This window comes from Petromyzon marinus, chromosome 18 (assembly GCF_048934315.1).
Source record: "Petromyzon marinus isolate PM22_M1 ecotype Great Lakes invasive population chromosome 18, UKy_Petmar_22M1.pri1.0, whole genome shotgun sequence".
NCBI classification, from domain to species: domain Eukaryota; kingdom Metazoa; phylum Chordata; class Hyperoartia; order Petromyzontiformes; family Petromyzontidae; genus Petromyzon; species Petromyzon marinus.
The window spans coordinates 11,292,242-11,318,894 of record NC_133684.1 but is presented as its reverse complement, the minus strand read 5'-3'; the positions used below and the strand labels follow the sequence as shown (position 1 = coordinate 11,318,894).

The window sequence follows — 26,653 nt, the reverse complement described above, 5'->3', positions numbered from 1 at the left end:
AGAAAACCCCACGCAGTAGCAAGCCTTGACAGCTACTACCGACAAATCACCACTCTTAGAAATGTGTGGCTAAACATGGTATCTTTGTGCATACGTGTGTCTTTTATGTTGACCGAAGCTGGGCCCCGATGGACCCAGCTGGTGCTGGTGGATGCTGGCCGTGCTGCCGCTGGACATCAGAGCCCAGATGTCCATCACGTCGATGACGAGGCTCGTGGAGAGGCTGGTGGCGATTCGCCGCATCCTCATACTCATGACCCGCACACGTGCGCAATAGGCAAGACTGCATCGCGCACGAACATGTGATGAGGCATCAGTCGCCTCTGCGGGACCGGTGTTGGATTGCTGCATGCCAGGCACATCAGTGCTTCCTCACGCTTATGCAAATAGCCATGATGTAGTCGCTGGCCACGGCGTCTAGTTTGGTAACATGACTACGTTATACTTATGCAGAACACTGGCGGGAGGGATAAAAAAAAAATCCTTTCGGTGACCAGGCAGGGGCAGTCAGATCACCTCCTGGATACTGAATTTCTGGAGAGCCGCGCGCATACCCTTCAATGGGCATCACCAAGCTCACTAATGGTCACTTTCCGTACCCAACCATCGATGCCTACTGATCTTAAGTGGCTCTATAGTTTTCTTGATTATGCAGAGAGCAGGTATTTGCTAGTTTGTAGGCAATAGAGTGCTATTTATGTACACAAGCGTTGTATATATCTGTATATAGTTGTGTGTGTGTGTATATATGTTTGTAAATGTGTAACTTTGTGTTAGTATCCTTACAGATAAAACATTCAGGTTTAATGAAAGAATAAAGCATGGGCTGTACAGCTCCAGTAGATATGCCTCTGCTAGCCAACACATTGGTCTCATAGGGATTGGACTGATCTCCCGATTGTCTTAGATGGTCATTGTTATTAATGAATGGAACAAATTGAAATGGAATGCAAAAATACGCAACGTTGAGAACACGGGACTCTGCTAACAAGAGACATCATAAATCACACGTACTTGAGTCTGCACCCAAGTGAGCTACACAAACACATCCTCGATGTACAAGATCAGATGCTGGACATAGTCTATGTGACACACATTTATGCAATGAACTGTCGCACACGTGCAGTAGTTTTAACGCAGATGCGTTAAAACTACTCAAAGTGACAGCCGTGGATTTTGTGTGCGTTTTTTTCTGAGTGTAATAGTAATATGCACACATACACATACACATGGTAAGGCCGATTGATACATTTTTTACAAATAAGGTGCCGTGGCCAGCATCACGCTTGGCTTTCGTGTCCCCGTGACTGATGTCGACACATAGCACGAGTCAACTTAGGCTGAGTCAACATAAGGGAAGACCAGGCAACATTACATACAAAGACCCCCCGTATAGCCTGAACGGACTATTGTGGCAAGTGCTGTTACCGAGCACCTATCAAGGCCGGCACGGAACATGAGGGGGTTGGTGGCCAACACCACGCCCTGCCGCTTTTGTCTCCCCAGTGATGATGTTTACACACCACACTTGGAACTCATTTAAGGCTGAATCGACCTAGGAGAGGCCCAGGACCGGTTCAGATAATCGTCACTGGTGTTGATTAGCACAGTACGCTAACCACTACACTACCGCTCTCCACATTACATATTCACACTAAAAGAGATATACACACATAAACACATCCGTGTCTCTTTGACAATCCAGTATGCGTCTAATTTAAACGTGTGTTTAGGTGTGCTTTGTATCGCCTCTCGTGGTAAGCTCGGGCACAATTAAATACGAGCATTGAACACAGAGGGGGGCTTCAAGTGACACAATTGTCCGTATGCAATGTGAAGCATATTTTTTTCTATTCCATGCCTCACTCTTTCCAAAAGAAAATGCAGCCAGAAAGTGCTGTGGACATGACACTTGTTGAACGTTGACTGCATGTGTGATGTATCTCAACTCTTGCGAGAATATGTGCTGTGAATAAACAGTCCTGCAGAGAGTATCTCAAGATGACCCTATAAGTGTTGGAAATACATTTTATGCAGCAATTTTTTTTCCGAAGGCTTGCGTTGCTCTCATTTTCGCCTGCTGCGATTTCATCTTAAAGCAGCTGCGGTACATTCAGCGTGCCAAGACGAGCCCGTGCAATTATTGCAGTTGCGTGTGGTGGGTTGGAATTGTTCACGTGTTAAATGTGGGCTCATTGCATACCGGTGGAGTAATGGTGGCGTTTAAGCTCCTGTTTTGATGGGACACATCCTAAGTGGTAATGAATGTGTAGAATTGGATTTATAAGGTGGAGTGATTAGGAGCCATTACTTCATTGTGTTATAGATGGGACTCACAATCTCTATACTTTGCATCCCTGTACTTACAGCTCACCTGGCCCACTGATGTAAGGGTAAAATGGGTATTACAAGGCAGCATACTATAGTATGCGAATGTCTGTAATTGACACATCAGATCCTTTTACGAAACCCTACTACAGCCCACCGTTGAATGTCGCCAAAAGTTAAGAATGTGGGGCAAATTTAGTCGGAACCTTACAATTTAAATCTGGTTTGAGAAGACTATATACTTGGTTTGCAAGCTAGTTCCTTGGATAAAAGCTGATTTCCCCTTTTTAGGAAGTTATGAGCAGATTCCTGAATTAAAAAAATGAAGTAACGAACCTTTTTAGAAATCATGCCTGATCTGCCATACCAGAGTGGCTTAGGGTGTTGGCTCTTTACAAATCTGGATTTATATTGGTATAGTGATGCAACTTTATGGACGGAATGCTGCAGTAATCTCCACTGACTATGATCAATGGTGAGACAGTAAAAGACGTAATGCCAACCAAAGTCGTCCGACTTTGGGTGGTTGTTCCATAGATCGAACCCTTGTCCCTTCACACCACAAACGTGTCCTCTGTTCCTATCGTTTAAAATAAGGCAGCTAGTAAACCAGACAGCCAAGCACGCTGTGGCTACATTGGACTCGTGAGGTCAAATCAACACGTCTTGCTTTTCAAACGAGCAATGGTGCAGAAGTCTGATTTTTTTTTCAGCCTTGAGCCACAAAAACTTACACATTCATGTGGCAGGAACAAGCATATTAATAGAACAACCACCGTTAGCTTAAAACATACGATCGACACAAGATGGATAACTCGACTCCTAACTGTGATTTAAACTCGCAACCCTCTCGTTGCGAGTCGAACGCTGTAACTACAGCGCTGCCTGCCAGATAGGCCCTATATCATGATGCAGATATGACCATTGCAGCCCAACAAGTGCAAATAAGTCCTGGCTGCACCGAGTACTTGTGTCGCACTCACTCTTGTTTTGCCATGTGCTTGTGTGACGGTCATGGGAAATTAAGTTCTCCAACACGTCTTACAAAACTGAGTTCTACAGCGATTGCGTTGGGAATGAGATTTATTTTTTAAGGGTCAAAACTGTGCTACAAAGGGACGAATTAAATTTCGTGGAAAAAATTGTCAATTGCTGATTGATTTGGGAACTGTCACAACCAAATCAAGTAATTTCATAACAAGCATACGAGCCAACAGTTGTGCTAAAAATCCTACCATTGCATCCAGGAAACCCACGTTCATTTGTGATATCGGTGAGAAATTGCAGTCACAATAAATAAAATGATCTCATTAAGTTACTTTTCTTTGGGTGAATGCATAACGTTGTACAAAATCGGCTAAAAATAATTGTGCAGCGTTGAATGTTGCTGTCAAAAACTGCAAAAACTCCATTGGCTAAAGACAACGGTTGCAGCACTTAAAGGCACGCTCACATCCAGAGGAGGTTGCTCTCTCTCTGTAAAGTAAAACATAAAATAATAAAAGCAATAAAAATATTTTTTTATTGTTTCCCTTCTTCGTGACTTTACCGAAAGAACCAAGAATATGAATCCCTGCAGTCACGAAAACTTTCAATAAAAAAATATATAGTTAAACGTTGCCTCTGGTTTAGTTATGATAATTCCTTGATAGTGTGAAAATGCATTTTTATATTCCATCTTGATACGGGGTATCAGCACGCAACTTGCATACCGCTACGTATGGTGCAAAAGATGTTCCACATACAAATAGAGGTAAATATTTGTTTATTTAGTTCCAGCAATGGGAAGCAGCAATGCCATGAAAAATATTGCGAGTTTTTTTTATGTTCACAAATTGGCAAATAGAATGGCCTCCTGAAGGACAAGAAATTACTGCATTTGGAAATGTACCTCCTGTGTATTGTCTTGATTAGCACGGTTGGCTAAGTACGGTGGGAAAGAAGTTCAAGCTGCATACATAGACCCCAGACCCCAACTGCACAGGCCATTGCGCACCCCATGTAAATCTCCCATGAAAAACCCCATACTTATAGGTAATATGCTACCCACACACACATAGGTAATGTATCACTCCATATATATTTTACCATCGTATACACATGGGTCCAAACCCAGTACAAATTGGTGATTTACCACCGCCATACACATTTCCACAGAGGTCGTGTACCAACACCCTATAAACCACACGGTTGTCATCTATAATGCGAGGTTGTGGTGGTGGCGGTACTAGCAGAATGTTGGTTTGGAGAGAGAGGTGGGCAGCCGGTTTGGCACTGCAGGCCATATGGCCCAGTAGTCTGCATACTGGCATTACTCTACAGGCCATATCGCTCAAATTTGAAACCGCAATGGCCGTGTGGACTACAGGCTTATTGGTGTCACTAAACGTGAAAATACATGTTTGTGCATCTGGTTTTAATGGGCGCAGTTCCTAGCTCTTAGAAGTTGGGTGGGAAGTCACCTGCCCAGGCTCAAATAAAGAAATGATGCGCCGCAATCTTGTGCATCGTTCAGATTCGCATTTTAGAGAGCTATTGAATGGCTCGCGTGGAAGAAACTGCATTTCTGCATAAACTCGAATGGTGAGTAACTCTAAATCAGGGGAGCACTCATAATAATATAGGAAATGGAAACTTAAATGAATGCATCCAGAATAGTTGTATGCTTTGTAAAGGGTATAAACAGTTAATGAAATGGTGGCAGTTTTACCAATATGAATTTGTATTGACAAATTGTTCTATTGCAGTGTTTGGCCACAGTAGACTGAAACGTTAAAACTAAAAAGTCCATTTGAATGTGTTAATGGAACTGTAAAAGTCGGTAATTATTTTCATATGATGGAGAAAATCTGTTTTTTAAACGACAATCCAATTACAGTGCATTTATTTTAAACGTGTAGATTTTCATAACGTCAGTTTTTTTTCCCCCGTACACGTTACTGACAACGTTTCAATGCATTGTGATATATAAAAAAAGAGTTTTACCCCGACACTCGAAACATCTGGCCCTGCACCACATCCGATAGAAACTTTTGGGAAAGTAGCAATATTTTTTTGGTTTACTACCAATGCCCTAAGGCTTTTGTGCAGAGCTTTTGTTGATGTTGTTAAAGCTTAGGTGAGATGTGTGACTCACAAAACAGACCTGGAGTCGCATTGCAATATCGGGTGAAGGTTCCCAGGAAACCCTTGAATTCTGTACGACGTTCTGTTTATGGGAAGTTATAGTTTGGGGGGACAAAAGAACAATTCCGAGTCGCATGGCAACCGTTGGTTAACATGACCCTCCTTTAGAGATTGTAAAGTAAAAATTTGAGAAACGTGCGTTATAAGTTTCCACTTGATAAGCAACTTTGTTGAGCTATCATTTGTGGCCAGGTCGCTTCTGTAAAAGAGCGATATAGCTCAATGAGCCTTACCAGGTTGGCTACACAGTATAAACAATGTCTGCTTGCTTAAGAAACAGTTTGTAGCCTTGAGGTAATGGTGGAAATTCGGCATTTGTCTTATGGCCATGTCATGCCAATCTTTCCCGAGGACAACCATTATTGACTTCACATTTCACAATCCCAAGAGATTGAGCCGAGTGGACTGAGATAATGTAACGAGATTCTATAAGGTACAAAACAGGGAACATAGAAATGTCGAGCACAGCCGAGGCAAGATAGGAGTGCTACATTTAGTTGGCGACTCCACGTGTCATTGGTTCAATCCGTTCTCATTCCATTTTTTCTTAAACTACACTAACTTTTAAGCAATGCATGCAATTGGCAACCAAATCAGCATAAGTGCTTTGTTGCCATGTGCAGGTCTTCTCGGGCTTTCCCTGATGTGAGTTATTTCCCTCATGTACATTAGGTCACTGCTCTTTTCAGTACAAACCTTGGGCTACCACTTAACTGTGCTTTGTGGTGTAACTCACCCGTTTCAGGCCGAGGGGAGTTGATCGTGAACACAGGAGTAGCTTTTTGGAGCATGCTCGCTCCTCCTCACGAAGGTGAACATCGCCGCCCATGAGAGAACCTTGTGTGTGAAGAGCAACAAGCCGCTTCTCGGAGTGACCCAAACGTGGCTCCACTCCCGGTCTGCACTTTATGAGATGCTTTGCAGTCTCCCGCGCAAGGGACTCGCGTGCGAACGCGCTGCATCTCGGGTTTCTGCAGTATGCCGATACTGTGATATTGTGCGACGTAAGATCCTGCGATGATTGCATCGTTAATTTTGCAAACAAAAAATGATGAAGTGATAATTATCGGTGCACGTTTTTTTTTATTAAGTGTATGTCAAAACTAAATATTGAACAAGTGCAATAATTTCTTAAATAAAACATCGATGTAAATTGCTGTTGACCATGACATCGGTCCTTTGCAAAATTTATTCCAGAATAACTGATTAGCATGGAGGTTATATGGCCTCATCATTCACATGGTTCGTGTAATTAATTATTTTGTAACCCATAACGTGTGTTATGAGCATGATAGATCGTATGGTCGTAATGATTAGATAAGTTACGGCAGGCTAATGTGCAGTTTGGGAACATTTTTTTTACTAATCTTTATTCGCACTGGGCGTATAGCAAAACATAAATAGAAAATACAATCGTGAAATCCAATTTCAAAGTTATTGGAAACTGACATCACGACAAGTCACACCGTTACAATTAATATTGCATCGTGAAAAATGAAATGGCAGCAAACCGAGTTGCAACTATTCGCTCGCTTAAAGACACGTACTGTACTCGACCCTGCGTTTGCTCGAATAGTTTGTAGACAGCCGAGCGAAAGCTTCGAGATGCTCCGAACGCGGCCACTGATGAGCCATTTTAATCACTTGTGTAATATAGAGGGGGTTTTGAATTTAACAAAATCACTTTTTTAAATGGCCTCCACCAGTGGAACATTGTGTGTGTGTGTGAAATCTAGAAAATACCCTCCCTCCACTTAAACTGACTGCTAAGCAGATAGGACATATCGTCGCTTGTTGCAGTACATGCAGGACGGCCGCGGATGTCTTTTTGTTTTGCGGTGGTGTTGTGCTCACTGTGTGGTGTCTTAAGATCGTCTGGAGCTTTCGAGTAAAACTAATGCTTTTCCACATACATGAACGGCAGACAAAAACTGTGCTCCGTTTCATCACCGCGGACGTTTAGATCGCACGCTTCTTGAACCTGCGTGACCTACACTTTTCAATGAAGTCAAACAGACAAGAAATGGGGTGGGTGTGAAATGAACAAGTCAAAAAATGAAGTAGCCTCCATGCTGTCCATGTAGACCGCACATGACCTGCGCCCACCACCAGTGTTGCTTTGTCATGTGGTTTGTATAAAAGTCAGAGGAGGGGGATTGAGATGACCGCTACCTCTTGCGCAATGTACACTCCCCCACCATGTTGCCACCGCAAGCGAGTGACAAATGGGCATGCAGAGCTGCCAGCCACGGAACGGCCTGCCGGGTGCAGAACTCTACAATCTCAATGCATTGATTCACAATAACAGCTCGGCCGGACCCCTGTTTTGCTCGCCAAAAACACTCAAGAGTCTGCAGGCAGACTTTATTTTTTTTATCAGGTAGCGTCTGGATAAAAAATGGTATTGCTTCATGGGATCCTCTGAATCCCAACAGCTTCAAACGAGTAAAGCCCCCTTTGTAGTTTACCAACATGCAGCGCTGGTGTTTGTTGTGCGCGGCGCCGCTTGACGTTTGCGGCTTGGCCTCCCGAGTTCTGCTCGTCGCGTTTTTCTGCGTCGCTTGGTTTAGCAGTGGTCCCGTACTGCCGCCCTCCTGTCCACTCCCTCGCCATGCGTCGCACGCGTTGGTATTTTTTTGGAGCCACGGGGGGGTGGGGGGGTAAAGCAGTGCACACAGGTGGCAGTGTACAAGGGAGGCTGGGTGTGAGGGCAGAGGGTGACGGCAGGATGATTACATTCACCGTGAAGCAGTTCGTCAACATATAACTACTCGTTCGAAAGAGAGGCACAGGGAGTGTGTGCTGGTTATTTCTGCATCTCACTTGTACTCATCACAGGAAAGTAGTGTAATCAATTATGCAAACTGGCGTGATAATTTTAAACGGGCCCTGTGATCTCGGTCTTATAGGGGGCACAACATTGTATTGTGTATTTTTGTTTCAAATTCCCCATATCGTATTTAACAACATCATTATAACATCATTAACAAGAGAGTGAAATAAATTGTCAAGGGTTTCCAATTCCACCTCTGACTTTTAACCAGTTTCACATAGCGGTGGACAGTCTCCCCCCATTTATATACATCTGAATTCAGTTGGGGGTAATCTTGGTGTTATTTGCTTGTGAACATTGTGTATGTCGGACTACAAAGCACCCACTACCAAGGAAAACGTCTTCTGCATGTAAACGTGGACTTTCAATATTTTATGCTTGAGTCACTTTTGGGAGGTGCCAACACTATTATTTTAAATACAGCCATGGTGTATTTGAGCAAGGTTACTTAAGTTTAATCAAACTAAGCTTATATACAGTATATCCAGTATTTTTTTGGTTTTTCATTATAAACGGAATAGCGTTTATTGTTTTTAATGTGTTTACAACTCCAACCGTTCAGGCCTCAGAAGTTTTAAGGGTAAGTATATGACTTGGTCCTGGCAGAACATTGATGCCAGGGCCCTGTTAAAACCTCAAGGATGGCCCCTTGTGCCTACAGGTGCCACATGCATGTTTGCGTCCCAGTCCCCATGGCCCCTCAATGACCATGGTTCTCAGCTACAGTCCCCTTGATGCTGCCACGCAGTCCAGCGTGTCGTGTTTGCCTACCAACAGCGATACGCCGTGCACATCAACCTATTTTTTTCCCCGATCCGTAACTATATATAACGGCGTCGATATATTTGGAGCACACCGTCCAGCCAGCAATATGAAAGCAACTTAATTTTAACGCGTGGGGTTTTTGCGGCCACTTGTAAGTCAAGTTTGGTTTTCTCGGGGAGAGGCCGCATGATGAGCAGTTCTTCGCTCGAGCCTTCGGCGAGTACTGCCGCTGGCTGTTTTATGGGTTAAAGTCGAGGATGCCCGCATTATTTGCGTGGCGATTTGCTCGAGGGAAGAATTTTCTCCACACCGCAGCCCGATCGCAAAACCATGCTTTTCAAAACAGAGTACCGTACAACTCTCTGACGAGTGGTAATTTTCTTGTCGTAAAGTGTGGGTAGCCTCACTACTTGTGACCCATCTGGCAGATTGATGCCCATTGAAACGATTGCCTTCTCGATTATGGCGTTCACAGTATGTGCAGGATCGACCTTTACTTTCTACCTCCAGGAAGATTGTCACATTGGTCAACGCGTTGTTGTTTGTTGTTCGACTGATAGGTGACGAGGTTGCGGGGACTTGAATTGAAAACCGCTGCCTTACTGTGCCACATATACCAATGACATTAGTGGCAACTAGAGCCAGATGAAATTCTCAGAGAACAATCACTGCAAAATGAATATTTTAAAAAATAATATATTTTTTCTAGATAAAAGCAAAAAAAATCAAAGCAGGTAAATCCAGCAAGCACGCAAAATTTGTAACATTTGCTCCACTTGAAATCTAGCTACAAACATGCACCTGGACACGTGGATATAAAAAAATATGACTACAGAATTTATGCACTTCGAATATTCTCTGTGGATATCAGGTGGCTCTAGTGTTAACCTCAGGAATCTATTTTACACAACCCGTGGGAAAGACTGCCGGTATCGCTTTCTCCTGCAGTTGCCACCCCACACTCAACCCACACGTGCCACACATACACTGGAATCGTTGCTTAGGTGACTGACCAATATTGCCATTAAGTTGTGTATTTGAATCAAAACAAGACGAACGTATGTTTTCAATGTCATGTTTCATAATGCCGGGTCACACACATTTCCATCTCGTTCGAAGTGTCCTCTCGCTTCTTTACTTTGCAGCTGGTTGGTTTTATATCAGTCATTGCTTGAATATACATAGCCCTGTGTAGGCGTTACAGGTGTGTCAAGTGTTTACATAGACGATATCGTTAGCTAAATTCTACGTTGACGTCAATAAGTTAAGGAATAACTTTCATGAAATGTTGCGATATTGACATTTATCTTTTGTTTGTATCGTTACTTTATACCTGTATAATGTTGGCTTGCTCAGCATGCGGTGTGTACAGATGAGCATATGTTGTCATTGAGCCTTTAATTTATTTGCATGTAGTTTCAATAAATGTTCATCCCATTTATTTTGAATGTAAGTACATTAGATACAGGTCGCTATGAGAATGTGATTTCCAGCTTGTCCAAACATTGTTTTAGTAACATTTGTTGTAATGTTAGGATATTTATACACGTAAATAAAAGACAAACTCTGATCTATTCCTCAGTCTTGTTTTGGATGGTTTTAACAAAGTGTTGTTCTGGCATAATAGAAAGTATTTGCCAACATTTCGTGAAGGCTCGGATAAAAGGAAGAATGTCGCATACAGGTGTAATAAACGACTTCCACGCCGATTGTTGCAAGGGTGCTTCTTTATTAACTGTAGCACTGCACAGCCCCTCTCCTTTCCTGTCCGGCTAATTTCCCTTCTCACAACGCCATGGACGAGGCGGCTCTCTCCGGTCCATCGGCGAGGTTCGCTCCGCTACCCCCCCCCCCCCCCCCCGGTCTCGCCGTTGTCTGGCGGCGTGCCGGAGAGAAGAGGCGAGCTTCGCTGGGGAACCCGCCACGTGGTCGGTGGCGAAGAGAGGAGATGATGAGCAGCGGACGCAGTCCGGACCCCAGGCTCCCCACACCGACCACGATTCCTCCCCTTCCCCTGCTTATATTTCTCCCGGCGGAGCTAGGCTCCGCCTCTAGCCACGCCCCCTCGTGGAACATTCCCGATGGTTCCCGAAGCATCTCTCTCGATTCCTCCCGTCACCTTTGGCCCAGATGTTATTCCGTCTTAGGATTGGATGCCGATTACATAATAGTGCCTGTACCCAGTTACCCTCTGGCAGCCACTGGATGGTGCTCTCTCATTACACAGGTAATATGCAGAGTGCACAAATAATATAAATGAATAAAAGGCAATTGCTTAAGAGTGGTTTTGCAATTATGTCAGCAGCGAGATGGGAACGCATGCGTTTCATCTGTTGTTGACCATTATCACTTGTGCATGAATCACATCCAAATTTTAATTCAACACGTATGACAAATTAGGCACAAGTGAAACTGTTATCCACTCAATTGCTTGTCCTCGGCTTTGGTAATTCACCGTCGAGTTGGCTCGCCCTGTCCACGCCACACACCATCCCCAGCACCTATCAGATTTCATGAAAGCAGTCTGCTTGCCACTTTATACCTCCGCCCTTATTTTCCATCAGACATAAACAGAGACACGGGGCAAATTCACAAGCCCTGATGCACGTGCATGCACACAGAGATGGTTACTGGAACCAGCTGGGGCAGTGATGCGGGAACGCTCCGGACTGCCACGCTCGCCCTCGTGTATTCCACGCGAGAGCATTGCTCGCTCGAGTTAACGACACGCACTTGAACGTTGCAATGCGTGCACTGAAGTCGACGCCGACCCAGTGGCCCCCAGTGCTCACCCCACATCGCGCCGCCGCATAGCCGTCGTGAAACTTCGGCCGTCCGGGAGTACCACAAAATTATCGTGAACCCACACCCTCCGATACATCGGGACATAAACACAGCGCCGCCTCTTCGCCTAAAGTCACGCCACCCCTTCTGGATCACAGCAGCCTCATTCCACGCCACAAATGCAAATGAAGGCGAGAGATGGAAGCAAGTCTGGACTGTGGCCAACGTCAAAAATAAGCATCTCGTACAGCGACCCTACCGTCGAACCTCCCCGTTTCAACCTTTCCACACCGTCAATGGTCCGACCATCAACCGAAGATACGGTGGCCTGCGAGTGCGGCCACCAATCCCATACCAATGACCGCATTGCAAACACTCCTTTAAAGGTGGAATGGACGAGATCCACTCTGCTTCTGAACAAGAAATTGAGTGGATAACTAATCCAAAATTCAATATTTGATCTGCTGTTATTAATCCATACGAAAGAAGAGGACGGAGACAACGGACATTACAAATTGACGCAACAAATAGACGCATATAGAGAAAACCACAAACAAACACTACCCACGTTTGCTTGCACGGAGGTCAATCAAAGTTGGTAGGATAGGCAAGGGGTTAAGGGATGGGAAACTAAATTATCCCGATTAGTTTATTGTGTAGCGGCCGATTAATCAGGGATAAGAGGGAGCCTGTAACTGTTACAGGGGAGCTAATGCGGGTGATTAAAGAGATGGGTCGGCAGAGGCAGTCGGATGTGGAACAGAAGCATAAAAAAATCTTGACTTAAAGCTTTCGTGACTGCAGGAATTCATATTTTTTGGGTCTTTCGGTAAAGTCACGTAGAGAGAAAAAAATATATAAAATAATACAAATACAAATTTTAATAAAGTGAATAAAAAATAATAAAAATATCACGACGTTTCGATCGCAACACAAGCAATCGTCATCAGGAGAAAAAAGAGGATGACGATTGCTTGTGTTGCGATCGAAACGTGATATTTTTATTATTATTTTTATTCACTTTATTTTCATTTTTATTACCGTATTTTCCCGCATATAGCCCGCATACGCATATACAGTGAGGGAAAAAGTATTTGATCCCCTGCTGATTATGTACGTTTGCCCACTGACAAATAAATTATAATTCTAGATTTGAAGCTTTCGTGACTGCAAGGATCCATACTCTTTGGTTCTATTCGGTAAAGTCACGTAGGTAAAAAATAAAACAACAAAAATCACGACGTTTGAGAGGAGACCTGATAGCTCGTTGGGGCATTCTGTCTACAGGAAACCCACCCACACGGACTCCTACTTGAAGCCTGATTCCCACCACCACCCAGCTCGGAAGAATTCTCTCATCAAAACTTTATACCACAGGGCTTATTGCATTTCGGACCAACACCACCTGACAAGTGAATTAAAACATGTACACCTGGCCCTCAAAAGGAATGGATACTCTGACCGTACCATCCGCCAAGCTGTTTCTCCCTCCATACAGACACAACCACTTGATACTCCGGTCAAAACCATCACACTACCATATATAGCAGGCGTTACTTAAAAGATTTCCAAAATTCTAAACAACACAAGATCCACGTCCGGTTCAATACAGTACACAAAATTCGTGATCTGATCCCATCCGTGAAGGATGTCATTCCTGACTTACAGTACCCCGGGGTTTACAAATTGAGTTGTACCTGCGGTGATTGCTATATCGGGGAGACGGAACGACATGTCTCTGACCGAATTCGCGAGCACAAATCAGATTTGAAACACGGCAGAACGAATTCTTCTGCCGTAGCTGATCACTGTTACAACGCTGTGGGTGATCATGATATCATTTTCTCCGATACCAAGGTTCTTTGCAAACCCACGGGTTTCTATCAGAGATTTATTCACGAGGCAATTCAGATCTACAAACACAGACACAATTTCAACCGAGAAGATGGTTTCAATTAACCAACCATTGGAAAGATGTTCTAAATCGAACCAAACATTAAACTAATTTTTCAATGCTCCAGTATATTTTCAAGTAGTGGTACCCCAAACTTTCGCAGCTTAAAATCCCCTTTTCACACCACCAGCATGTGGACGCTGCCGTGTCACCTCGCCAGCCTGCACAGGTCGACCACCTCCCTACCTTTCATCATGCTAAGTCCGCCTATTAAAAATGCCAATTTTTTCAAGTATTGGTGCCCCAAACTTTCGCAGCTTAAAATCCCCTTTTCACACCACCAGCATGTGGACGCTGCCGTGTCACCTCGCCAGCCTGCACAGGTCGACCCCCTCCCTACCTTTCATCATGCTAAGTCCGCCTATTAAAAATGCCAATTTTTTTCAAGTATTGGTGCCCCAAACTTTCGCAGCTTAAAATCCCCTTTTCACACCACCAGCATGTGGACGCTGCCGTGTCACCTCGCCAGCCTGCACAGGTCGACCCCCTCCTTTGAGAGCTCGGGGTAAGCATTTACACCATTGGAAACCTCATTTGATGGTGCATTGTCTTTGAGTTGTGCGCCTTTTGGCGTCTTCTGGTCCAACACCATGTGAAACGAGGCTCTAAAGAAAGCTGTCTCGGGTGTGGACCAATCAATTTCAAGGACAGTGCATACATTATCAGAGTTGTTTTTTGTTTGCGTTCCGACCGCAGGTATTGTGGTCAATGTAAATATGACTCCTTGTAAAAAAGGTGTCAGTTTTGTCAGATAAAAGGGTAAAAAAACAATTATCATATTGTCACCTTCTCACCAAGCTGCTTGGCAATGGTCTTGTAGCCCATTCCAGCCTTGTGTAGGTCTACAATTTTGTCCCTGACATCCTTGGAGCGCTCTTTGGACTTGGCCATGGTGGAGAGTTTGAAATCTGATTGATTGATTGCTTCTGTGGACAGGTGTCTTTTATACAGGTATCAAGCTGAGATTAGGAGCACTCCCTTTAAGAGTGTGCTCCTAATCTCAGCTCGTTACCTGTATAAAGACACCTGGGAGCCAGAAATCTTTCTGATTGAGGGGGGGGTCAAATATTTATTTCCCTCATTAAAATGCAAATCAATTTATAACATTTTTGACGTGTTTTTCTGGATTTTCTTGTTGTTATTCTGTCTCTCACTGTTCAAATAAACCTACAATTAAAATTATAGACTGATCATTTCTTTGTCAGTGGGCAAACGTACAAAATCAGCAGGGGATCAAATACTTTTTCCTCTCACTGTAACCCGCAGACGCATATACCCCGCAAAAATAGCGTTTTGTGTAAAACAAATTTCAGATAGCCCGTACCTCCATATACCCCGTAGTGTCTTGTTTAGTTTGTAAAAAGTGGTATACCCCGCGGGTTATATGCGGGAAAATACGGTATTTTATTGTTATTTTTATCTACGTGACTTTACCGAAAGACCCAAAGAATATAAAAAGAAAAAGATGCAGAGAGTGGCGCTAAAAGCACAGCCGGCCTGTATATTTCTAGAATACTCTATGTGCATTGACTAAGCTAGTTGAGTCTGGCTGTGCCTCTGAAGGCAGGACGAGGCAATTCTGTTGCTGCTCGTGATTGGCAGCAAAATGTTCAGGAGCTCGATGCCAATGTCGAGGTCTGCTGGTGGACATGACGAGAGGGCTTCACCAATGTTCTTCCTCCGTTGAAGCAGCGTAAAACTTCAGTGGTTTTACTCTACGCGGTCCATTCGTTTGGGTTGCGTGGCCACAATCACAATTAGTGGGGGCCCACTGGGTGGTGGCGGGTGGGTTGGGGTGGGGGGTGCAGAGAAGGGGAAGGGATTGTTGGAGACTTAATTGGCCTCGTTGAAGAGAGTGAGGATCGGCACAGAAGCTAAAGGAGCGATGGCCAGCCGGGAGGAAGAAGGATCATTGTTTGTGTTCACCAGCATCAATCTTCTGGCCCTCTCTGTCGTACCCATGGCACCTTGACCTGTCCCGCGTGACCTCGTGCTTGCCAGCAGCAAGCCTTCTTTCACACTTCAAGCGATAGCCTCAAGAGCACCTATCCTGGCACAAGCGATGTGGGGACGTCACCGCGGCTATTGTTGTAACGTCCTTACCCGCTCCGACTGAAAATATGTGAAAAAGAGCTTCATAGCTCATCGGATTCCTCCAGTTTCAATAAATATTCTGATTCTGATGTGTGGGGAGCAGTGGTGGAGTGGTTACAACCCTACGACCCGAGTTTGATTCTCGCTCACAACCACCATCGGTGACGGACATCTTGACTGCTCATGGGCCTCCCATAGATCGACCCAACCTTAAATAAGTACCTGGTGGGATATGAAGACAGGTAGGCGTTGTGCTGGCCACCCAGCCCCATAACACTGGTCTACAATTTTTTAGACGTCTGCTTCAGAGATGAAATGTGCTGCTTATTATGGATTTTGATGTGCTGAATTCAAATATGACAATTAAAACAATTGATTGGCTACTGTTCCCAATATATTTAAGTTTTTACATGTTATGTCTATTTATATTGTGTAGATATAGTTTTACTCATAAATTGTAAAGCTAGGTCTTTTAATGTGTTTATGGTTGCTTTGCATGATAACATGTCACTGGTTCTGTTCATGAAACACAAAAAATCAGTAGTTTAGTCCTTATTCAGTGTCTACTCGGTGCTTCTTGGCTTGTCTCTTGTATTCATTAAATGGAGCATCTCTTGTCACTATCCAGCAATAGTCTGCAAGCATTGATGGGCTCCATTTGCCCTGATAGCGTATCGCCATTGTTGAAATGTCCTGGTGACATCGCTCGCCATGCTCCTCGCTCACTGTTCCGCAGTTCGGTGGGAAAAAATGGAGATGAGCGTGCAAAAAATGTATCTTTAGTGACATGTTGCAACCAAGGCTTTTGTATGCCTTGAGGAGGTTTTCCACCAGCCCCTGTAGTTGTCTGCCTTGTTTTTTTCCAAGAAAATGTGTTGCCACTAACTGGAAGGCTTTCCATGCCATATTTTCCTTGCCACGCAGTGCACTGTCAAATACATCACCTCGAAGAAGTTCAGGAATCTGAGGACCAACAAAGACACCTTACTTTATCTTAGCTTCACTTAACCTTGGAAATTTTCCATGGAGATACTTGAAAGCTGCTTGTCCTTTGTCCATGGCTTTGACAAAGTTCTTCATCAGACCCAGCTTGATATGTAAGGGTGGTAACAAAATCTTCCTTGATTCAACAAGTGGTGGATGCCGAACACTTTTCCTCCCAGGCTCCAATGACTGTCGGAGTGGCCGATATATCTTGATATAGTGGGAATCTCTTGCCCGTGGCCACGCCCCCTTCCAGATCCTTCTCGGAGACTCTAGGCCTACATCACGTGTCCCTCTCACCACCTCTTTGGCCCTCGTTACTACTTAATTTGGTAATGTGCCTTCTCGGGTTCACCCAGACTACCATGTCCTCACCCGACCTCTCTCTCGCTGTCACCCGAACTATGCCCCCTAGGGGCCCTTCCGTTCTGTACTCATCCCGGTGCTAGAGAGAGACTCCACACCTACAGTAACGCCCTTCTCTCGGTACTGACACTACACCACAAAGACACTATACACGCCACTACACAATGTATGCTATTTATGTTCACTTGTAGATAAACTCCACACTGCAAATCTACGTATTCCGACCACCAATGATACATCTTGATTTAATGTATGTTATAGTATCAACCAGGCTATGCATTGTGTGTTAGCCGACTCTCTGTGTTGCATTGCCTTATATTTCCAAAAAATGTGCTCCATTTTGTTTTCTCAAACTGCCTATTTATCTCTCTAAAATTTACCAGGCTCTAATAGATCCATTCACTCTTTCTCTCCCTCGGTCGCTTCGGGGTGGATTTCCACACAACTCTCTCTAAAATGCACCAGTCTTGTTGGGTCTTTCATTGACATGCTAATTTCTCTGCTCCAGCAGCTGCTCCAGCAGACCCACCTCTCTCTCTGCCCCCCCCCCCCTCTCTCTGTTTAAGGCCTCGATACAGAGGCATTGGGTCTCTGTGTGTCTATGTTGTGTGTCTCTGTGTTGTCTCTCTCTGCTTGTGTGTCTGTCTGTGTGTCTCCGTGTCTGTGTTTTGTCTCTCTCTCAAATTTAGTTCTACCTGATGACGGTTGCTTGTGTTGCGATCGAAACGTCGTATTATATTATTTAATTTTCTTTCTATGTGACTTTACCGAAAGAACCAAAGAGTAATTGCTGCAGTCACGAAAGCTTCAAATCAAGTGTGATATAGTATCTTCTACGTTTCTCTCTGCATAAATGTCACCAAATCTTGAGGGAAAACAACTTCCAGTTAAATTATTTCATGAATCTAAGCCACTGTTCTTCAATAATTTTCAGAGGGGGGCCACTTTCGCCAGCAAGCCATCAGTAGTGTGAGGGCCGCCACCACCACCTGCAGGGGATGCTCTTGACATGTTATGCATTGTTGGGGGCCACGCGTCATGGGCCGCACTGAAGGCCACCAGGGGCCGCCAGTGGCCCTCTGGCCTTGTAACGAAGAACACTGCTCTAAGCAATGCTTTGGGACCAATGTTGTCAGTCTGTAACCTCCCATTGCTGGACAAATGGCTCTCTTTTTCCAACCATTGTTTCCGTAGCTGTTCTAGTCCCCAGTCGTGGGCTGAGAATGCTTTGATTTAATTTCACCATCTCCTACTCTGGCTTGCTCCGGTCTGCTTCTGTTTGGTCAATCGGCGTTTTATATCGAGCCAGGTGGTTGTCGTAAAGTGCCTGACTTGGAATCAGAAGGTTGACATTAAAAAAAAAATTGCATTTGCAAGTTAAGTATGAGGTCGAATGTTGCATTCTCATTTGGAAGTCAAGTATGCAGAATCAGTTTTATGAGAGGAGGTAACGCCTTGCAATGAGTGTGGTGTGACAAATAAAGAATGGAACCAGCACATAATAAAACTAAAACTTTTTTTTTTATTTTGCCAGGTAAGACCCACTGAGCTACATAGCTATTTTTCAGAAGCGACCTAGCCATCACACATGATAGCTCAACGAAGTGGCGTATCATGTGGAAATGTATCACAGCCAGGTAATCTAAAAGTTTATTTTTAAATGTGGAGGGAAAACCCGGAGGACCACATTACCACGCAAACTCCAAATATACAGTTGTCAGGGTCGGGACCGAACCCACTACCTTCTAGATACCAGGTAAGAGAGATATAATCTCGCCACCATGGCACCATTTCACCTTCCAGATACACCAACAAAGTCATGCAGGAAATAAATTACGATACGTTCAACTTGTAATCCGTAGAGTATTTGCTCACTCACACCGTGAGGATAAGAGATGCGAGGAGGCACCACAGACAGGCAGGAAGGCAGCCACAGCCACGTGGCGAGCCTGTGCCAAATTCCCCTCCTCCCCCCCCAAGTTCTACGGTCCTCTATATATCAAGGGATATTTTTTTCAGATAATCGATGAGTGTTTGCATGTGGGAGAAAAAACCGGGGCGCCCAGAAAAACCGCACGCATGCGAGAGGGGGCAACACTCGATCCCATACAGATGGAGCTGGTGGATCCTCATTTGCTGTGCAGCCTTCTCGTGGCAAGCCAGGTGTATGTAGTGTGGCGCCTCGTCCCCCATCGGGAAGGGAGTTTTACAACAGTCGTTTTATCCGTCAACCGTCGTCTCTCTGTGCTAGATACCAGGCGGGCACATCACCACCGTCCAGATGGAGAGGTCAACAGGGCTGTGGCAAGAGGTCAGCTTCTCACGGATTCCCCAACGTTGCCCCATCTGGGCGTGTTGAACTAGCTAGGCCTGCCTGGAACCAGCTTAAACTAAGTGCCGCACTGTGTACAAAGACAAAGATCCCCCGTATAGCCTGAACAGACTGCTGGGGCAAATGCTGTTGGCGAGCACCTATTAAGGCCGACACGGCACACGAGGGGCTGGGTGGCCAACACCCAGCTGCCTTCAAATCGCACCATGTACTTATTTAAGGCTGAGTCGATCTCGAGGAAGCCCATGAGCGGTTCAGATGTTCGGCACTGATATCGGCTGTGAGTGGGAATCGAACTCGTTTCGCCGGGTTCGTAGCACTGTGTAGAAAGACAAATATCTCCCGTATAGCCTGTAATAGACTGTTGGGGCAAGTGCTATCAGAGGAGGTGGGTGGCCAACACCACGCCCGGCCTGCTTTGTATCCCTAGTGGCGATGTTTACACACTGCACCAGGTACTCATTCGAGGCTGAGTCGACCTAGGGGAGGCCCAGGACCGACTCAGCCTCAAATGAGTACCTGGTGCAGTGTGTAAACAGTGTGTACAACAACAACCGCCATTCGCCACTAAGTGGCGGTGACATCACCACGGCGCTTGTGCCAGTCTATGTGTACGTTGAGGCCACGTGAAGTGTCGAACGCCCGCTGGCAGGTCATGGGGCAGATCCAGGTGCCATGGGTCGACTGAGATCACTGACTGATGCACTACCTGTGCTCCCTACTGTGCCAACTTGCTGTGTTTTAACCGCCCTGCGCTCCCCTCGTTGTGAGCGTCGCTCCTCTGCCCTCTGTTGTTGTTGGAGGGCGACTGTCTCCAACTGCCCAGTAGCAGCGTCCTTCACGAGCCTCCTCCACAGAGGCCGATCTTGACATCACTGGTACCGGTCATCGGCAAGTCCACTCAGCTCCACATCCTCTTGTAACACATTACTCCATCTCTTCTCTAGTCCATGCAGCCCCCGTTTATCCCTCTCTATCCGGACGAACAAAAGCTGTTTAGGCATGCGGTGGTTGGGCATGCGGGCTACATGACCCAGCCAACAGCTTTGCCTGCCGAAGGAGCTCACCGATGCGACTTTTTCCAGATGTTTCAAGGATTTGTGAGCTCCTCACACAATCCAGCCTGGTTAAACCCAGGATGGATCGTAATCAGGCCAGCCTAAATGTTTCTAACTCGGCGAAGATGTTCCATTACGGGGGGGGGGGGGGGGGTGTCCACGTTTCGCAAGCGTAGAGAAGGGAGGGCATGAATTTGGCCGAGAAGACCTGAAACTTCGTGTGGAGCAACAGATCAGGTAGCTTCCACACAGCGTGATGCAACCGATGAAAAAATAATGCCACTTGACTGATTCGGAGCAAGACCTCTGCTGTCAAACCGGAGCCGATCATGTACAGACACACACACCACATTTGTGTTGCATAATTCATGGATCTCATTTAGAAAGTGCTTCATATCTCTGTCCACATCATGATGGGGAATATACCCATTGAGTTTCTACAGTTGTACAACAGCCGCCAACGCAAACACAAAATGGTAGCGTTGTCACCGTAGCACTTGTGCGGGGTTTGGTGCGCTTTGAGGCCCATTTGGTATGTGCATACCTGTCAACCCCTTATCAGTGCCACCTTATTACAGACCAATTCAGACCTTATTGGTCACCCTGTGCCCTTATAAAGCTCAACGTTCATCCTACCAAGTCTATCACAAGGGAGAAACACAAACAAATAGACAAAAAAATGTTTGCCCTTATTGAAACGGCTCTACGCCGTATGAACCTGAAAATTCAATTTCCCTGTACAAGAATAGCGATAAACCGTATGGTTTGACATGTGACTGGCACTTAAAATAGTCCCCAGCAGTCCTCTATCGCCACCTACAGGTGAGCAGTGACTGGGGTGACTGCTGGTGATGGGTGGAGTGAAGTGGTTCTCAAAATGTGGTCTTACCTGACCTACCAGTGGTCCGCGGGATGTGATGCAAACGCAGGTTGTATCGGATGTTTATATTGTACTTACGGTATTTAATAATAATAAAAAATAAGTGAGGTAAACTACCCTGATTAAACTACCCAAACACTAAGATCTAAATGCCCCCCCTGAAAACAATTCTAGCTGGCTTTTTTATGTTCCGGCAATATGAAGAACCATTTTGCTTTGCTGGTATTTAGAGAGAGATAAAACGAATGCGTTTTGTCACCAGTGCTGGGGTGGCTGGGCAGTTCGCGGAAATGTTTGCATCGCTGTATGTACGTAACGTATCGTCTGTGTGTATGTACGTATGTATGTTGAACTTCATTCGCACCGTACGTAGCCAACTGTGCTAATCGGCTGAGTGGTCCGTGGCCCAAACAAACATCTGGTGTAGTGCGTGGCTCCTGGCTACGGCTTGCACCGTCGCCGGGTGATGTGTATGGTCAAGCAACCCGCATGACGCGCACGTCACGGCGAAGACTTCGTTACAGCAAGTGGATTGACAATGGCTGGTATTTTTCTTTCTTGAACATTGCCCGGTTGCAACGTCCGTTTGTTTAATGCTGACATTTGTGAATTACTTAAGTTATTCATTTCATAAATTGTATTCGAGGGGGAAAGTAGTGTTATTGAATATTCAGCATTCACAGCTCGCCCATCCTGCCCTAATCAGCTGACAGTGGAACTAATTAAAACTACAGTATTATCTCGCTATTATTCTTTTTCAAAGCCTGCAGTGTTTTTGTTAGTGAGGTGCTATATTTCCGTCAAATTACGAATTATTTATAGTTAATTATTTATTCACACAAATCAATGGGCGGTATTTATAGCTTTTAAGTTGTTTAGCCGTTTAAAAATTATTCAAGTCCTGGTTAAAGTTCCATGAATCATCTGCGTTGATACAGTACTGTAAAGGCAATCCTCGATTTACAAAGGTCCGGTTTACGAAATTTCGCGTAAACGCAATTGACAAATTATGGACACTTTTCGATTCACGGAATCGAATTCTCCGTGTGAACGAAATTTCACTACGGCACGAGATCATCAAACAAGAAGCCATCGGGAGGCTGCGTCGTCATTCATCCACAACAGCGTCACGGTGTCCCTGCAGTGCAACAGTAACGCCTCCACATCGACTTGCCAGTCATTCCAACATGCAGCAGATATTCTGGCGAGTTCCCTGACAACGTTAATTATTTTAGTTTTAAATTAATAACTATTCAGTTGTTTTTATAGTTATGTTTTAAATTGTAATTTGTGTTGTGAACAATGATACAGGTGTATGTTTTTAGGTTGCTAGTAGAGTTGGAACGACTGTTCGAAACACATGCCTCACTTTTAGTAATTCGAAGTGCACCTGCGCTTGGATTGATCTTTTTGGGGAAATTGACGTTGGCATCATTGCCACTCCCACCATGACCACCCTTTTCCATCACGAACACTGACAAAATGAATGTGGCAGACATAAAGTAAACCGATGCAAACATATCAGGATCTAAGAAATTCAAATGGCCTCCGTTTAATTAGTAAACAGGGATGCGTCGAATATCAGCTCAAATAAATATCCTAACAAACATAACAAGCTCATTGACATAAAAACGCCATCTATCGCTATGATCTCCATCCTGTATCTCTCCCGCCTGTTATGGTCGAAACGTCGTGAGAATTTTTATTGTTTCTATATATATATTTTATTATTTTATTGTTTCCCTTCAACATGACTTTACCGAAAGAGCTAAGAACATACACCACTACTTTTAATAGCTCCACCATTTATCTCAACCACATTCATCACATGTACCATTTGTATACATTGATGATTGCTGCAAAGCGTCTTGGAATAAGGCCCTATGTAAATCTCGATACGATATATTGTCTCTATCACTTCTGTCATCTAGCTGGAATTTTGTAAAGACAGATTTTCTGTGGAGATCTCCGCCGGCCCAATTGGTTTGCACCCCCACTACTACTTTGTTACATAATACACAGATACAAGAGGGGACACAGAGAAAAGCTTTATGTGGTTTCCAAATAAACCCTGTTTGTTTGGTAAGGCGACTTCACTGTGTGCGTGTCTGTGCTGGTTCGCGCTACTTGGATGTCTATGTGTGTGTGCGCGGTCTGTATTTTAAATTTCATACTTAACTTGCAATTTAGCAATCTTTGAAATAGCGTAATCAACCAGACTATGCGCTAATTGTGTTTTGACCGACCGTCTGTGTTGCTTTATATGGTTTCCAAATTTTGCTAAACCCTGTTTGTTTGGTATGCTTCTCTCTCTGTGTCCCCTGTTGTATCTGTGTTAGTTCCCCCTACTTGGGTGTCTGTATATACATCTGAGGTTATGTGTTTCCTCTCTCTCGTAAATTTAGCTCTTCTGTACCTGATGATGGCTGCTTGTGTTGCAACCGAAACGTCGTACGCTATTATGTTATTTTATTATTTCTTATTTATACGTGACTTTACCGAAAAAAATCAAAGAGTAATTCCTGCAGTCACGAAAGCTTCGAATCAAGTCTGAATGTTGTGAATCGCCACAATTGTTTTGTTAGTCGATGCAGTGTGACACACGTGTGGCGCTGACATGTGCGCAGTGTATATATGTGTGTGATACAAGAGGAGGAGGAGTTCGTCGTTTTAAAACGCAGTCACATTGAGACTGCCCGATCATTCTGATGCACTATCCCAGTGGTTCCTCAAAGTGTGGTCCGCGACAATCCTCCAGGTGGAGTGCGGGGGCTGTGACGCAAATGCCCCGGTAGATCCGGACAATCATGACGTGAAGTACGTCCTTTTGTTTCGGACATTAATTAAGCGCACAAACACGCGTGGCAACCCACGCGATCATTCTACTTGGGTGCATCGTCTGTGGAGTCGACGTTGTTGCCCAGCCCTGTAAAGCAGTGTTTTTTCTTAACCTGGGGTGCATCTCTCTCACACCCTGGGGGTGTGAGAGAGAGTGCATCTCTCTCACACCCTGGGGGTGTGAGAGAGATGCCCTTTCTGGGGGTGCGAGACATGGCCAGATCTGTTTTTAAGTTAAATAACCGAAAGACAAACTAAGCACCGACACGTAAATACAACTCGCATTTTTACCTTTCTCGCTGCACGCTTGTAATACCTGCCCAATGCACGAAGCCCATCATATATGTCCTGAATGTTGAACTTCTTTCGCACCGTAACGTACCCAACCGTGCTACAATAGGAGGTGCGGGGGAAGAGCAAACTAAACACAAAAAATGACGGTTCTAAAGAAATGAGTTTTCAAACTGGATTTGCTCCTAGGCTGTTGGGAGGCTCCCACACTGCAGCAACAATGGAAGGCAGAGGAGCGACGCTCACAGCAGCGACTGCCTCCAACTGCCTAGCAAGAGCGTCCTTCACGCGTCTCCTCCACAGACGGTCGATCTTGACAGCGGTGTCACCTGCCGATGTCTTTTGACATCGGCAGGTGGCACCAATGAGCTAAATTCTGCTGCCATCAGCCGCACAAGGAGGTGGCAGTCTCCATCCAAAGCACGGTGGCACGTGTACTGCGTCACGGTCTAACGAATGTTCGTATCACCTTTTAATAATTTAGTTGTGGGGCGTTGAGTACAGCGTTTAACGGGAAGTCAATGATGATCATTCCATGCAGAGAATTGTTCCCGCAAAGAGATTGTAAACCCGCCGCCACCCGAAACAGTCAATTAGTAAGGGTTGTCACGTAAACAAAACATGCCAATTAGTTACTAGTACAGCACGCCGGTGGTTTGGAGAGTAAACCCCCAATATTTACAATTCGAGTACGACGTTTCGCCAGGAATTAAAACCAGCATCATCAGGCGACAGCCAGAGTTGTAGAGAAATCCTCCTGCTTCGGTCTTAAATAGAGGGGATAAATGTGAATCGTCACTTGTGAGCCAATCAGGTGTGAAGGCGAGATTGGAGTGGGGGGGGGGCATATACATCGTGAAAGTTTCACCATTAGCTCAGAGCCATCGACAGGGGTGAACGCGGTCCCATTTATATCAGTAGGGACACACGACCTTTGTTACTTTTTAAAACTTGGAAGATACCAATGTAGGCTCGTTTTAAATTGGTTCACATCGACAGAGTGCTTTCTCTTGCAAATTAAAATCACGGTCAATACAAGTTTCAAACTGACAAGCAATAACGAAAAGTTATGAAAATATAGAATAGCAGATGACCCCTTACTTGCTCACGATAAAAAAAAATCTTAACAAGGCGGAGGCGAGCTTCAGAGTTTTTTGACTGAATCATTTGACATTAATCTGGATATACACGTTTTACTGGTTATATATAAAACCCCGTGACCAGGACCTTGATTAACAAAAATCACTGCTATTGATATGAGTCAACCTATCAGAATTTGAACTTTCAACCTGTCGATTGTGAGTCAAGCATGCTGACCACAACACCATTGGTCCTCAATAATGGATTGCGTTCGTGTGAAATCTGTCCCAATTAAGAGTTTTTAACCTATAAGCCACTAATTATAGCTTGCAACCCCTTATCCAAACTCATTTAAAAAAGTATTATCTATGCTGCAAAATACTGGAATTGTTTTTCATTTGTGCCCTATGACGGATAGATCATTATTAATTTGAGGATTGTAGGGCGATTCCGTGGCTTCAGGAAAAGGCCGGGTCATCGGCACCCAATATTTGCAATATTTATTCATTCATTACCGTGAATCTCACCATCTATATTTTAAATGCAATTCTCTGCTGTTGTGCGATAGCAGCGTCTCTGGGTGGAAGACGTGTTAGCAGAGGCACAGGAACGGAGGGGAGTAGCCCACAGCTGAGGAAATGCAGTATGAATCACATTCGTTCTCACTCCTACTTAGCATGCTGGTCCTCTTCCACTGAGCCACCCACACGTGTATTTATCTCTGGCTACTGTTCGTGTTGCAGGACAAAGGACAGAAAGTTGAACGTTTGAGCGAGTTTCTTCAGGCCATTACACCAAGATGGTGAAGCCTGCTGTGGTTCCTGAGATACTCACAAGGACTGCTCGGGTGGAAATGGGTTTCTTCTGTTGTCTCCTGCAC

General features: G+C 44.8%; 1 protein-coding gene across 1 annotated transcript in view; it reads left to right on the top strand.

Annotated features, from left to right (window-relative positions):
* The window catches only part of LOC116943665 (LON peptidase N-terminal domain and RING finger protein 3-like), a 95,622-nt gene extending 84,803 nt beyond the window's left edge, over positions 1–10,819 (top strand). The window contains exon 12 of the mRNA XM_032956710.2: positions 119–10,819. Coding sequence (XP_032812601.2) covers positions 119–277 — 159 coding nt within the window. The 3' untranslated portion in view covers positions 278–10,819. The remainder of the gene's footprint in view (positions 1–118) is intronic.
* The last annotated feature ends 15,834 nt before the right edge of the window (positions 10,820–26,653 follow it).